This window comes from Cupressus sempervirens, chromosome 2, assembly GCF_028749045.1.
Source record: "Cupressus sempervirens isolate cs-2001-9-10 chromosome 2, ASM2874904v1, whole genome shotgun sequence".
NCBI lineage: Eukaryota > Viridiplantae > Streptophyta > Pinopsida > Cupressales > Cupressaceae > Cupressus > Cupressus sempervirens.
The window spans coordinates 644666647-644682341 of record NC_143119.1 but is presented as its reverse complement, the minus strand read 5'-3'; the positions used below and the strand labels follow the sequence as shown (position 1 = coordinate 644682341).

Sequence of the window (15695 nt, the reverse complement as noted above, 5' to 3'; positions counted from 1 at the left end):
TTCATACCATAGAAGGAACTAAAAATACAAAATAATGCATTTTTCATCATTTCCAATATTTAAATCAAATAAACACAATCATATTCTAGAGTCTCTTTACTGGTAGAGACGAGCACAATTAAATTGTGTAAGAGATGTAGCTGCCAGAATAATGAAGTAGATGGAGTTAAGTTCAACCATTAAACGTGATCTCGAAATGGTCAAGAAATAGGGCAAGGTAGATGCATTAGTTGAGCCACCGAGGAAAGAAATTATATGATTCCAGGAAACCAGTAAATGAATACGAAAAAGCTGACATCGGAACAGCGTACCCATAACAAAATTAATGTTGCATTGTTCCATCCTCTATAATTTAGTAGCTTCAAAGGTAGGCTGTAATCGGTAGACAAATCTAGAAAACTAAATTGGAACAAAACTTGCCATAAATAGACTCTCTCAAACATTCAAGTTTTGTTGTATAAGATGGTCAAAACTAAAAGTGGGTTCAATCAACCTCTTCTCTATTTAGGTAGCTCTACACGGTAAAGAATTGCCCAAGCAAACATCTGTCATTTTTGGTCATGGCGAACTTCCTTTTCAGTCTGGTAGCATACAGGACCAAGAGCCTACGCAAGGGCTTCTTGTCTGCAGGACTAGAACCCAAATTGGTAGATATTGATCATGAAACAACCATGCATTGTTGGTGTCCCAAAAAACAAGACACCCAGAAGCCCAATTTGGTTCTAATTCATGGGTTTGGGACCAACGCAATGTGGCAATGGCACCCACAGATTCAGCCCTTTGTGAAGAGCTTCAATGTCTATGTTCCTGATCTCGTCTTCTTTGGGGACTCCATTACCAGGGGTTCCGCAAGGTCTGAGGTTTTTCAGGCAGAATCAATCATGAAATTGATGAAGAATTTGGGAATCACCAAGTTTAGTGTTATTGGGACTAGTTATGGAGGTTTTGTGGCCTACACTATGGGTTGTATATATCCTGAGGCTGTGGAGAAGTTGGTCATTGCAAGTTCAGGTGTGTGCATCAATGCCAAAGACAATGAAGAGCTGCTGCAACGCGCAGGGCTTCAGCAAGTTTCAGAGCTGCTTCTTCCTCAGAGTGCTGACAATCTGAGGATATTGATGAAGCTTTCCATGTACAAGCCCCCTGCCCTCGTTCCCAATTTTCTCTTTAATGATTACATTAAAGTAAGTATACTTTTTTTTTCCTTCTCCTTGTTTTTGGGAAGCTTTTGTTGTGATTGTTTTTTTTTTAATAGGTAATGGGTGAGTATTTGTTATTTTTATTAGTATGATTTGTTAAGATTAATTGTTATTATGTATTAAGTTTGAGTAAATTCGAATCTAAGATCTTTCAGATGAGAGACTCACAATTTACCACTGTGTTGTAGGATGAGAGACTCACATTTTACCACTGTGTTGTAGGCTATTGACTTTGTAGAATAGTTTTTATTGTGAACAAGAAGAAACATGGATGGGATCTCCTTGAACATGTATAATCATCAATTGTGTCTGTTTATTTCTATGGATATTTTGGATCATACTCTTGACCTCTGTAACATCTAGATCATTGAGCATGCTCTGAATTGTCGATGCAAATAAACAGATACAATTGAATAAAAAATGTGAAAACGGAGATCTCTAACCTATAAGCATTCTCATCCTGTTGGTGGATATTAAAGGACATTCAAAACATCAATGTTTTTTTCTCTGTAATCTCCATGTACAATTATCTCCAACAATTCTCCCTTTCCAACTTCAATCTTTAGCAATTTAATATTCAAATAAAAGGTCTTCATTCCCCTAGAGTCGATAGAATTCGGATGTTTGACCTCCTTAAGAATTTTTTCTTGATTGAATGCAAAGCAGAATATTCACCTCATGAGAGAAGGGTTTTACTGGTCACTACTCATTTTGATCTCCCCGTTCAACCCCTTGTGTGCATTTTTCATTTCAATCTCATTTCTCTGCCCAACATGAGACTCATCTAAGACTACAATTTGAAATATTAAGGCCCTTAAAACAAGGTTTTTTATCAAGATATCATTTCAGTCTCACCTGTCTGCCCACTTCGTGAGACAAAGCTATCTCGGCAAATCGGCACCCCATAGAATTGAAAGGCTTTGCCAGATAAATTCTCTATTTAACATGCCAAAGCACCCCCAACTATACCCTGGCAAATAGTAGGGGCATGGTGAAGAGCTTGGTTCCTCACCATATGATCACCGACCGCACAGAACCCCGTATGTTGGTGAATCGATTACTGCCTTCCCATATGCTGTCTCCTCTCCTCCCTTTGCTCTACTAGTTACTGACTATACCTATGCTTATGAAACGATTGGCACAAGATGGCTGACCTTTTGTCCGTTCTCACCACCACCATTTAATCAACACACTATAGGATGAACTCTAATTGAAAAATATTTCTTAAAAAAGAGTCATAATCAGAATTGTATCAATTTAGAGTTATTAATTTCTTATGCCAAGCAAAATACTGAAGTGATATCCTGGTGATAGAAATCCACAATTATGGACTAAAAGGAGGTTTATAACCTGAGGCTTGTGTATTTGCATTCACAGAGTTGATCTGATAGAGTTGAGAACTCTTAAATTGTTACTTTGCTGTGTTAGCTAACTAAATGTAGAAACATAATTTTCAAATTCTATACAAACTCAAGCAAGGTTGTATTCATAGTTTACTACTATTGATATTAAAAAAGATTGAAAATGGTCAAATTCAGAACCATAACACTAAATTTCCCATGTTTTGGTCTGTGGTGCAGAATCTGTATGTGAAAAACAGAGCAGAGAAAGAAGAGCTGCTGAAAGGCCTTATTATTGGCACTGAACTTGCCCCACCTCTTCCTGTTCTTGAGAAGGCATTGCCTACTTGCCTGTTTCTTATACATGATGTTTTAATTTTCATGGCTTTTTTTTTAATCCTACCCGAATGCCTTTTATCCAAAGTTGTATTCAAGGACTGCTGATTGGGTGTTTTGTAGGACATTTTGATTGTGTGGGGAGAGCATGACCAGATCTTTCCAGTGGCTAAGGCCTTTGAATTGAAAAAGTGAGTACTTATATTTCCAGTTACGATTGAACATTATATGTTGTTAGTTTTATATTGTGAATAGCATGGAAAGCTTCCATTGTGCATAGTGCTGAAAGAAACTCTTGGAAACAAATAAGTGTTAGAGACTGTTGACTTGGTGGTCTGCATCTCTCTGGAGATTTGTGCTGTGGATCTGAGTAAATCTGGGCATTTGTATTGGACATTAATAGTTCGAGCTTCTGGTGCAACAACAAATACTTCTAACAAGTAGTATCAGAGTCTTGGGTCACGGTTTTGAGTCTCCCTTCAGTGGGTGCTGAAGGCTCAGTCGGTATTGAGGGAGAGATTGTTGAGAGTGTTGACTTGATGGTCAGCACCTCCTTGGAGATTTGTGCCATGGATCCAAGTAAATCTGGGCATTTGTATCAGGCATTAATTGTTCAAGCTTTTGGTGCAATGGCAAATGCGACATTGTGACACTTTATAAATGGATTGGGATGAAAGGCAATGTGGCTATTGTTGAATGTGAAGTCCAATAGCCCTCTGAACATTCCTCCCTGGTTATGATTACCTCCTTGTGATTTGCACCTTTGTAGTTTATCAAACTGTCTTCCAATGAGGATTCATGATTCTTCCCCTTCAGGTCCTTGCTAAGAAAAATCTTAAGAACATCATCAAATTTTAATACACTTTCTTTCTTGCCAAGTTTCTGTATCCATAGTTGTGTACATAGGTCTCTGTATTTAGATGCCATGTAGCTCTTCAAAGAATTTAATTTACATTTCACTTATCCTCCTGTACTTTGCATCCTTGTGATTATTTTATACTTAAAGGCAGGTATGTAAAACAATTGAAGAACTTCAGCACTTGTCCAATATCTTCACTTCTCATAATAGGACCAATTTTGACTAAAGGATTACTTATTTTATCTGATAAGGAATCATTCAGAGTATTATTTTAATGTACTGCTTGTTTCAGACTGATGATTGATTTTGGGATACTCAAGTATGGTACTCACTTTATAGAAAAAAATTATTCATCCCTTAAATTTGTTTTTCAGAGCATTCATAGAGTTTGTCTGAGAGGTTTTTTCTTTTTCTGATCTCTATGAGCTTTCTTGGTTATGCAGGCATCTTGGAGATCATGCAGAGTTGGAGGTGATGAAAAATGCATCACACATTCCCCACATTGAGAACCCTCAAGAGTTTAATAAAATTGTGGAGAATTTCCTTCTGCACAAGTAGTCATTTTTCCCAACATCTGATTTTATCATTATTATGCCTAGAAGCAATCTACAATGGGAGGTCAGCACAATCTGTGTAAGAAAAATAAGAAGCAGACCCACAGTATAAAGCAGAGTCAGGATTTGATTTGTTTTTAAAAAAGTAGAAAGTGGATTTGGTTTTTATTATGGTGCCTATAAGTATTCTACAATGGCAGGTCAGCACAATGGTCTAAGAAAAACAAGAAGCAGACGAGTTGTATAAAGTACAAGTGGAATTTGATTTGTTTTAAAAAAGTAAAAATTAGATTGATTTGTTATTTAAAAGTTAGAAATTGGATTTGATTGGTATTCAATTGTCTTAACAAGAGCTCTTGGTGAGCTGGAATCCCTGCCTTTTGATATTGGAATTGAGGCTTGCTAACATAAAAATAGTATACAAATACAGTAAGTAGCAAGTACATGATAGGAACATTTTTAGTTTGGATAGAGAAATTAGTCATATTTAAAATTTTGAAATATGTAGTGCAACTGGATAGAAAAATAGTTAATATAAAATATATATTTTAAAATAGTGATTAGACTATGAAAGTTGGAAGAGTGTAAAACTATAATTGTACAATAAAAAAATTATTCAAAAATAAATTAGTTATATAAAAATGTAATCATAATAATAATATGAAATATTTGAATTTTGAATTTGTGAAATTAAATGTTGAATAATATAATGTGAAATCTTGTGTTAAAATAGAAAGCAAGCGAATGCAAGAAAAAAATTAAATATAAAAATATAAGTGTAAAATTAAAAAGAAGAAATATATAGTCAATATTATAAATTTATTTGAAATGGAGAAATAAATTTAAATAATTATATTATAGATTTATCTTTAAATAAGTAAAGTATAATTAAAAGAAAAATAAATTTGCATAGTCAATATTTCATGTTTAAATTAAATTAAAAAATAGAATGATTAAATAGATACAACTAATGATGTATTTATAATTGATTAATTATAGAATTTTTAATATTAAAAAATATCAATTATATGATTTATCATTTAAATTATTCACCAACAAAGATATTTTTCTCCACTCATCAACAAATCAACAATATATAAATCAATAAATGTATTGTTCACTTACTACACTAAATATACCCCTAAGTACGCACAACCAATAAACATAATCTACCAATATTAGATGTCACCTATCATAATACCTAGGCACACCAAACAATTAATAATTAACAAATAAGTAAGTGCACTCTTAGATCCAATGGCATAGACAGAAAGGAAAGAAATATTACAAATAAATAAATCAAAAGGGTCAAACCATTTTTGGGCCCACCCATTAATATATGGAAGAAATATAATGTCATGCGAAAGGAGATAGCCTTGCATCGCCATCGAACATGGCAAAAGAATTATTAAAACTACCCACCATATTTATATCCATTACAAGCTCTGTAGCTACTACACCACATGTGGCGTATAGTTAGATAAAGTTCACCACTGCAATTAATAGTTAAAACCCCATGAAATTTACTATGAACCAATAAAAAATTAAGAATTAATTTACAAAAATATATTTTAAAAATAAAGTTCACTAAAAGAGGGGTAAAATTTTTATTGAATATCAAAGAGCGCTGAACAACACAAGAAACAAAGAGAACTACATAGTTTTATCTTGGTCCACAAGTTGAACCAACATTTGAGATAAATCAAGGGGAAGCATCCTATGATCAAGAATATTCCAAGCTGGCCCCTGTTCAGAGGCCCATTTAGCCAAACAATCAGCCACATCATTCCACTCACGAGGGATATGCATAAAAGATACATAATCCAGAGAATTACATAACTGAATGATCTGCTGAATAACTAGAGCCAAATGCCAATGCACATGCACAAGGTTCCTATTATGCAATAAGTTCACAACCACCTGCGAGTCAGTCTCACAGATGATTCTTTTCCAGCCACGTTGACAACACTGTTCCACTGCAACCAGGATAGCCAGGGCTTCCATGAGGTTATTAGTATGGTAACCCTTGTATATAGAAAACAAAAACTGAATATCACTAGAACTATCACGCCCAACTCCCCCAATACCAGCCAGACCAGGATTTCCCTGAGAAGAACCATCAATGTTGATTTTAAGAGTGCCTGCCTCAGGAGGAGACCAATGTCCCTAATGATTAACACACTGAGAGTGTTGCTTAGCTCTATTCCCAGAGCGGGTGTGGGGGATCGAGGGAGAGTAACCCTGAAGAGGAAAGAAGAGGCAAGAGTAAATACCAGCATTAGTAGGATCCAAACCCCCACCGATGTCACATTTAGCTAGGAGTGTTTCCTGAAGAGAATTAACAATTTTCCACCATAGGTGCCCGATCTCAAACTTCAAATCATGAAAGATCCTTCTATTCCTCTTAAGCCAAACATGCCATAAAATAAGGGAAGGGTCGATAGTCCAAGCCACTTGAAGAAAAGAAGTCTTGGAAGGGGAATGGCCCAAACGGTCTTAGAATTCAGACAAAGAGGAAACATGCCAACACGTGCATCCCCACACACTCCACCAAAAGTGCCAAATCTGTTTGGCAAGGGGCACTGGAAAAAAAGGTGAGATACAGTCTCTTCACTGTTGCAACAGAGAACACAGATGGAAGGCCCCTGGAAGCCACACTTGCAAAGATTATCCCAAGTGAGACAATGATTGTAAACCAAAATCCAGAGGAAAAAGTCACACTTAGGCCATGAAAAACTATTCCAAACTTTCTTCCACCAAGAGACCTCCACCTCACCAAAAAGTTGCTTTGTCAACACAAGGTACCCAGAAGAAACATAATACTTGCCAGAAGAAGCACCTCCCCAAGCTAAAACATTTGGTTCCTGCAATGAGCTACACTCCCTAGAAGCCAATGTCTGAGATAGTTCCAACCGATCTCCCAATGAGCCACCCACAGGCCAATCAGAAGAATTCTTCCATCTATAACCCACAACAAGGCCCAAGTTACAAGCCTCCTTATAATGAGCCACCTTATTCCATCCAGTAGAAAGGAAACAATCACAAAGAGCCTGCAAGTGAGGATGAGAGGAAAGGAGAGGAGGATGCCCATTCCAAGAATCACTCCAAAATAGAGCCTCAAAGCCTCTATTGTAGATCCAAAACAAACTTCTCTTCACCAGGTGAGCACCAATCTTGAGGGTATTCCACACCATAGAGCCTCTTCCCTCAAGAGAAAACCTGGAAATATCTGAAGGTTCAACAACAGGTAAATACTTGTGTGACAGGATACGGGCCCAAAGTTGAGACTGGCTAGTACACCAACGCCAATAGAGCTTGGTAGCAAGAGCTTGACTGCACAAGATAATAGACCGAAGGCCAAGGCCTCCTTCCTTTTTTGGCCTACAAATAGTATCCCAATTGATGAGGCTCCATTTGGTATGTTGCAAATTACCACTCCAAAGAAATTGACGAGAGAGGGCATCAAATTCCTTAAGAAAATACATCGAGGCAGTCTGAACCATACTTTTGTATATGGGAAGAGCTTGAATAATAGATTGAAGGAGTGTCACCCTACCAATAGTAGAAAGCCACCTGTGAGTCCAATGATTGACCCTTTGTCGAAGTTTGTCAAGCAAGCTTTGCCAGAAAAGCCTAGGCTGTCTACCCACCACAATAGGGACCCCCAAGTAAGTCAGAGGGAGAGACGCAATTTGAAATCTCAGGATATTAGCAATCCTTTGCTGGATCGGCTCAGGAGTGTTGAAGAAAAAAATAGAGGACTTGTGGTCATTAATTTTCTGCCTAGAGACAACCAAATAAGTATCCAAGGTGAGCCTAAAGGCTTTAGCTTCCCGAATCCGAGCTCTCCCAGCAAGAGTAGTATCATCAACAAATTGGAGGTGAGAAAGAGCAGGCAAACCATTTCCCCATTTCCATCCTTGAATCAAATTTTGGGAAACATGAAACTTGATAAGTCTACCAAGTCCCTCAGCCATAATGATAAACAAATAAGGAGAGATGGGATCCCCCTGACGAAGACCTCTAGAAGCTCCAAAAAGCTCCGTCAGTTCACCATTAAGAAGGACCGAGAAGGAAGGAGTAGTAACACAGCTAAGAACCCATCTAACCCAGTCTTGACTGAAGCTAAAAGCTAGAAGAACTTTCCACAAGAAATCTCAATTGACTCTATCATAAGCCTTAGCCATATCAAGCTTAATAAACATAACACGTTCCTTGGAAGTACACATAGAGTGAATAGCTTCAGAAGCAATAACCACCCCATCCAAAATTTGTTTTCCTGCCACAAAACCCCCTTGTTCCTTAGAGATAACCATGGGAAGGAAAACTTTAAGCCTATCTACTAGGAGCTTAGTGATGATTTTATAGACCACATTACAAAGAGCAATGGGCCTTAAAAAGTCCATCTGATTAGCCTCTTCCTTCTTCGGAATAAGGACTAAGAAAGTAGCATTCAAGGCCCGAAGCATTTCTTTGTTGGAAAAGGACTCCTGAACCACATCCAAAAAGTCATGATTGATAATATCCCAAAATTCCTGAAAGAATTCAACAGGGAGGTCTAATGAAAACATTAGTTCCTTGCCTATAAATAGACAGGGACTAATAACAATACCTAGTTCTTTTCCTATCTATATGATGCAAAGAAAGAAGAAGGAAAGTTATGAATGAAAATGACACTTAGGTATTTATCCTTATTTAGTTCTTCAATAAATTCTTATGTTCTAGTTTTGAAATAGAACCAATTAGCAATCACACTTAATGTGCAATGGGAATGTCCAAGAGGTGCATAATGTCCATTATGAATAAATTTGTTCTATTTTTCTTTTATATGTTTGTGTTGTGAAATAAATCATTTGGTAGACTATTTAACAAACAATATTGTTTTTCCAACAAAGTTCTTAATAGAGAAAGTGTTGATTGTTGTGTTAGCACCATGCAATGGGAGGATTAAGAAGATCAAATCCCTTTTTTGAAAGAATGATAAGAATCACACCAAGGTTCTCAAGCCATATTTGTGTTGGGAGACTAATGAAGATTTATATGTAAACACAAGTTGCCTCTTTGTTGATTGATTGAGAAAGAAACTGAGAACTTGCAATTCACTTATTTATTTTTAAAAATTCAATATGTAAAAATTGAAAATTTGTGTTAAAGTAAAATTTATACAATCTAATTTCTATTCTATCAATTGCTTTTAACTGCAACTTTTAAAAAAATTCAAAATATTTAAGAGTAAAAAGGAATTGGAAGCAAATAACTAGAGTTCAACTCGTGTGGGCATCAATCATGAACAACTTGAACTTGCATTAAAAATAATAGATATATATTTTTTGAACTTATAAATAGTATGAATTAAAATTTCACAGCTCAAACTACCCAAGTGTTATCATCTAGGTAAATTAGAATAAAGCTTTTCAAGATTCATCAAATCACACAACAATACCTATTCATGTACACATGTGAAACAAATCCATCATTTAGTACATGATAGATTTGATCAGCGCCTTCAATTCATTACCACAAGTAAATTGATCAAAGATAACACTAACTAAATGAAGGCATTTTTTTAATACCAAAGAATAAACATGGGGTCTTGAATTCAAAAATATATTCCAAACTCACAAGATTAACAAATATTCACAATAATATTGCAGCACAAAATACATTTTCTATTTAATTGCAAAAGTCTTAACCCTTTCTTTCTTGCATGGGAGGTATCCCTATGCCCTAGCCGAGCACCAACCAACATATACCTTGGGTGTCCATGCAAGCTAGAGTGAGACTGATTTCCCCATGGGTAAGATCATCTGACTACAAGTGGTCTTAACTCTTAAAATCTCAGAGAAGATTTGAACCCAAGACCATGGCGAACTACCCACAACGTCAAGCCAACTTTGCTACTTGTGCCGGCTATCCCAACTCGCCATTTTGACCCAAAAATGTACTGTAGAATTTCAAGAGAACTCAAGTTCAACTGCTTAAAAAAATTAGACATATAGATCTATTTTTTAGCAAAAAGAATGGGTTAGACCATGAGAAAATTGTCTCTCTTCATATGCTCAACCCCAAAGACAACTGAAGACACAAAAAAAAAATGATGAAGATTTGACATTCAAAAAGTTGTTGCACTTTATTTTCAACAGTGTGTACAATAATAAACTACCAGACAAAATGATGCAATATCTCAAAAGAAGTTTCATATATATATCAATGGTGGATGTGGATGAAAATACTGGGTGTAGATGATAGACATTTTCAGTCCAACCATAGACAAAACCAGCAAAGAGCTAATACCACAAGACTTCCATGTAGAAAAGGTTGACCTAGGTAAGGAAACAAGGGCCATAGATATAAAGGTGTTTGATTCAAGCAATATGATGATTGCCCACTATATATGGGAGGATTGGAAGGACAAAAGATATTTGAAACAATCTTTGCAATAGATGGCAAAGTACATCCAAGCAATTCAAAGCCCGACACCGCAACCCCTATCACAAATGCCTTTGAGCATTGATGTGAAATCCCCAAAGAGCCACAAGCTCATTGATCAGATTCAAAGCGATAGAAAGGAGGCTGGAATGTTTGATGAGTGGTTGGAATGTTTGATGAGTATTCAACTATATTTTCAATTTGGAGAAGGCTTATTTGTCAGGGCATGAAGCTATTAGAGAACTAGAAGCAGAGATTGCAATCTCAAGCAAAGAGAAGAAAGAGTGGGACGATCAAGCTACAACAATAGATGAAGTCTTGGTCTATGATATGGATAAGTTTTTTTATTATTGAAAATCCCTTGCCCAAGGTCAGTGAGAGTGTATTGTTTACAATGGAGGTGAATTTAGGTTGGAGGAATGAGATCATAGAAAAAGGCATTAAAGAATTTACAGAATTCTCAAAAGAGCTCAAGTATATACACAAAATTATGGATAATTATCTCAAGGTTTTCAATGTGCATATGATGTAAACATACCAAACAAGGATTGAAAGATAGAAAAGGCAATTGCTTCCCTGGAAGAGAAAATGAAGGATTGAAAGAACACCACAAACATTGCACTTAAAGACTTCACTAAGATCGAGTGAGTTGACTCCTTAGTCATTATGGAAAAAGAGTACTTGACAACACACAAACAAAAGCTAGAGGAAGTGCAAAGAAGCAATGATATCTGGACATAGAGGGTAAAGATTACTGGTGGTGCAGGAGCACCTAGGGTAGGCTAGGACACCCTAAGTCTCCTAACACTTTTTGGCTTGTAAGTGACTCTATTGAAGTCTCTAATGAATAAGGGTATAATGAGAACCCCATAGTTGTGTTTAGTAGTTAGAGTTGTCAAGTAGGAGGTGTGGGCACAAGTTTCCAAGTGTTGGCACAAAATGTTTAAATTATAGAGAAATTGCTTAGAGTTGCAAAAGCGGGCAAATGAGCATCCAGACACCAAATCAATGGAAAGGGAGTAGAAACATGTTAGCAAGAGTTAGATAGGCCTAATTGATCACAAATCAATTTGGAGGGTTAAGGACTCAAGGATAGGCAAAATGCACAAAAGTTGTCATTGCCAACATTTTAGCAAGAAATTGCAAATCAACCAAAGTTAGTTATGAGTTAGTTCTAGTAGATGGAATTCAATTTATGGAAGTATATAAGGTCATCCAAGGCCTGAGATGGGTGTTGGTTGACCATTTTTGTTAGATTTGGAATAATAACTAAGTAAACTTTTGAACAATTTTGTCATAATTGAGTTTGCAAGTTGAGCAACTCATGTGTATGGATTGATTTACATCACTATTGTTGGTAGATAGTTATTTTAGATCATTTAATTATTTTGTGTGCGTAGGTAGATTCATTTAATAGTTTTACATAGGATTATTAAATCTTTTCTTTGTGACCAGTTCACAGGTCTTGATAGAGTGATGCAGGAACATCCTAGGCTTGCTTGCAATCTTGCATGGTTGGAGGTGTTTTGGCTAAGTGTTGTGGACTTGGTCACCAAATAATGGTGCTCGGTCATTAAAGGGTGTACTTGTGGCTAAGGAGCTTGGTCATTGATGGGGCTCAATCGCTGAAGGAGCTTGGCAGATACAATTTTCTTAACAACTGTTATGCTCAACATCTGTTATGCTCGGCTTGTATTGGGTTCCTCGGCATTCACTACAATGCTCAACACGTGTTGGTTACTTGACACTATCTGTGTGCTTAGCATGCACTAGGAGCTTGATAGTGCTTGGGAGTTTTCTGATACTCCGCTTGGTCTTTCTGACACTTAGCTTGGTCTTGGTTCCTATTGGTTCCGAGTTGTCTATGAGCCAAATTTTGGTATTTTATTCGTGTTGTAGCCGACTTTGGGTATTTAATTTTTGTTGTAGCTAACTTGTGGCTCAACATGTATTTAATGTATGGGTTTCAATTTGATTTGTAATGAACTGGATTGACTTGTGGCTTAGTTGGGTATAATTAAGGGGTCTTGTGGAGTCTTTAGGTAGAGTCATCCAACTTGAAGAATAGGATGTGAACTTTGAAGGCCTAGTAGCTGTGGCTTGAGAACCAAAGAATAGCTTGGTGGACTTGACGGTACAAGTGTGGATTCTTCTTGGTGTTCTTATCTAGTTGTGGATCTGAACTAACTGAGATTGGGTTCTGTGTTATAAGTTGGATCTTGTTGGATCTTGTAGAATTGTTATTGTAATTGTTGTTATATTTGCCCCTATCTCGAAAGGCCTTATAGTCGGGCATATTGCATGTAATTAGTTATTTTTATGAATAAAGAGTTGTGATTTGGTATCAGATCTTGTATTATTGTTGCTTTATTTTTGTGTTTCCGTTGTGTGGTTATTTGCTGGGGGATATGCCATCTCCTTTGGGGATCCTCCTGCCTTGTACTACATCATAGGGCAATGAGAGAAAAAAATGCCTCTTCCATGAAATGCCATCGTAGAATCATCATGATCTATTGGGAAATGGAGGGGAACTCATTGTACACTATACATATATATTTTGGAGGCTTGAAAATAATGGAGTTTTTTATTTTTAGCATCTTGTCTTAGGCAAGTCAACAAGTACTCGATTAGGAGCAAGTGTCACAACCGTTGCAGAATACATGGATGGATGGATTGGTAGGAGAGTAGAAGTGATGGAAATGTGTTAGTTGGGGGTATAAGACATTGTAGAAGGAAAATCTAGTGTTGAAGAATCCATTTTGATCAAGTACAAGCTTGGAAATTGGAAACTGGTTAAACCCTTAAGGAATTAGGTCCATTTGGTCATGGTACTGTACAGACACTTAGGGAACTTAAAATCTTGAAAATATTGGAGATCTCCCAAAAGGATATCAGGAACACAACTTATTTTTCTAGGTTCTTGAACAAGTTTAAGAGATATTAACCAAAAACTACATTTAGAAGCCTAATGGGGGATACAAGCCTACTAGTCCTATTTTGTAGGGAACTAAGAGATTGATTAGAAACCAAATGGAAGAGTGAATAAATTGTAGTCTAAAATGGTGGAAACGTATCACTTGGAATCCCATTCATCCATGGTGGAGATAGATTCGGTCTTGAGGGATCTTGGAGTGAATTTGGGTGTATGAATTCAACAAGAGCTTGTATACCTAGAATTTGTGTTGTCACAAGGAGCTTGAAAATGGATTGTTGAATCCATATTGAATTAGCCTACTTCAATTATAGGAACATAGCTAAGAAGTTTGCATGGTTTAGCTCAATTTTAAAGAATATTCATAAGGGGATTAAGTGAGATTTGTGTACTTGTCCTATACATCATTAAGGGTGGAATGAATACAAAGTTTAATTGGACTAGTGAAGCTAAACAAGGGATTGAGATATTGAAACATAAAGTGGAAACTCAACCCATCCTAATTCTTCCAAGTTTTGAAAGGTTATTTACTGTGGAATGCGATGCAGGCAATGTTGCAGTAGGGGCTGTGCTTAGTGAAGAAGGTAGGCCCGTGACATTTTTTAGTGAGAAATTGAATGAAGCAAAGAAAAGGTATTCTTCCTATGACTTAGAATTATATGAATTAGTGAAAACTCTCAAGAAGTGGAGACATTATTTATTTCCTAAAGAATTTTTTGTTTTTACTGATAACCAAGCTTTAAGTTTTATTAATACACATGATAAGTTGAGTCATGGGCACATTAAGTGGGTGGAATTTATCCAAGCCTCTACTTTCACCATAAAAAACAAGAAGGGACAAAGTAATAAGGTGGCTAGTTTCCCTTTGTAGGAGATTTCTCATAGTCAATGAGGTTTAGTTGCAAAGCATTGGGTTGGACACTTTCAAAGACCTATGCAAGGATGATGATGACTACTCATAAGCTTACAATATATGTGTGGAGTTTAACAATCACTTTCATGTTAGAGAAAAAGGTTAATTTAATTTCATTAATTAAATTGCCTTTTCTCCCTTCTTAAGATTTCACTTTATGCACCTTTTGCATTCTTTTTTAATAATTAAATAGTAATTATTTAATAGCATTTACCTTTTAGGTTACCATTTTTGGGTTTCGATCTCCTTCTATAAGGATAGATCATTTGTAATTATCTTGTATCTTTTCTTTTTCTGAGAATGCATTTGCATATTTTTCCAGAGAAAACCCTTGCCTCTTCTTGTCTTTTTCTTCTCTGTGATAGGTTTTTTACATACAATTATTTGAGGGCTTCATAGATTTGTTTTGCGTATTGCTCAAATCCTTCATGGTATCAGAGCTAGATTTGTTGTAGCTTGTTCAATATTTAAAGAAAAATGAGATTGAGGGTTTGACTGATCAGATCTGGAGTTTTTTGAGTATTTTTTGTGAAAACAGGGGGTCTCTTAAATTTGGAGCACTTTGAGGCCAAATCGACCTCATGGTTGGATTCAAAAGTCGTCAAAACCTCTATTTTCTTATAAGTTCATTCATTTTGGAGAACATTCATCCAGGAGGCAAATTTTTTTTGTCTATAAGGCTATACGACCTCTTGCATGCATCTCGATGTATTTTTTGCAAAAAAAAATTCAAAAAATCAAAAAAAGGTGCCCATAGGCCCTTTTTTGGCACTCAAATTGCCTTTTCTAGCATTGCAAGCAAAAATTGACATCGGCATTCAAAAACTAGCATCAACATTCAAAATCTGGCATCAACATTCAAAATTTGGCATCGACATTGGTAGTTCAATTTTTTTGAGCTGTAATTGCCACTGTGATTAATTATGGAAAGCTCACTTGGTGGTTGTTTTTGCCGTGACTGCCTCCAAAAAGATGCCATGAAAGCTGCCATGACTACCAGTGGTCTTAGCCTCACCAACGATGCCTCCCTGGCCTCAGCTCCGCTAGCGTCACCTCTTGCCCACTGACCATTGATCTCATCTGCCTGGGCTCCATCGCCAAAGTGGGTGCCATGTCAGCATTTTGGCCCCCAC

General features: G+C 36.5%; 1 protein-coding gene across 1 annotated transcript; it reads left to right on the top strand.

Moving 5' to 3' along the window:
• Window positions 1-125: 125 nt before the first annotated feature.
• LOC149575027 (uncharacterized) lies at window positions 126-4597 on the top strand. Its single transcript, XM_089814887.1, has 4 exons — window positions 126-1184; window positions 2780-2875; window positions 2999-3066; window positions 4178-4597. The coding sequence occupies exons 1-4, from the start codon at window positions 561-563 to the stop codon at window positions 4290-4292; spliced, it is 903 nt and encodes a 300-aa protein (XP_089671013.1). The 5' UTR covers window positions 126-560; the 3' UTR covers window positions 4293-4597.
• Window positions 4598-15695: the final 11098 nt, after the last annotated feature.

What these genes read in the sequence shown, in the direction of transcription:
- LOC149575027 (XM_089814887.1), top strand. Translation starts at nt 561, where the DNA reads ATGGCGAACTTCCTTTTCAGTCTGGTAGCATACAGGACCAAGAGCCTA. An exon ending in TCTTTAATGATTACATTAAA is followed by an intron (nt 1,185 to 2,779) that starts GTAAGTATACTT and finishes TCTGTGGTGCAG; the next exon opens with AATCTGTATGTGAAAAACAG. An exon ending in CTCTTCCTGTTCTTGAGAAG is followed by an intron (nt 2,876 to 2,998) that starts GCATTGCCTACT and finishes GGTGTTTTGTAG; the next exon opens with GACATTTTGATTGTGTGGGG.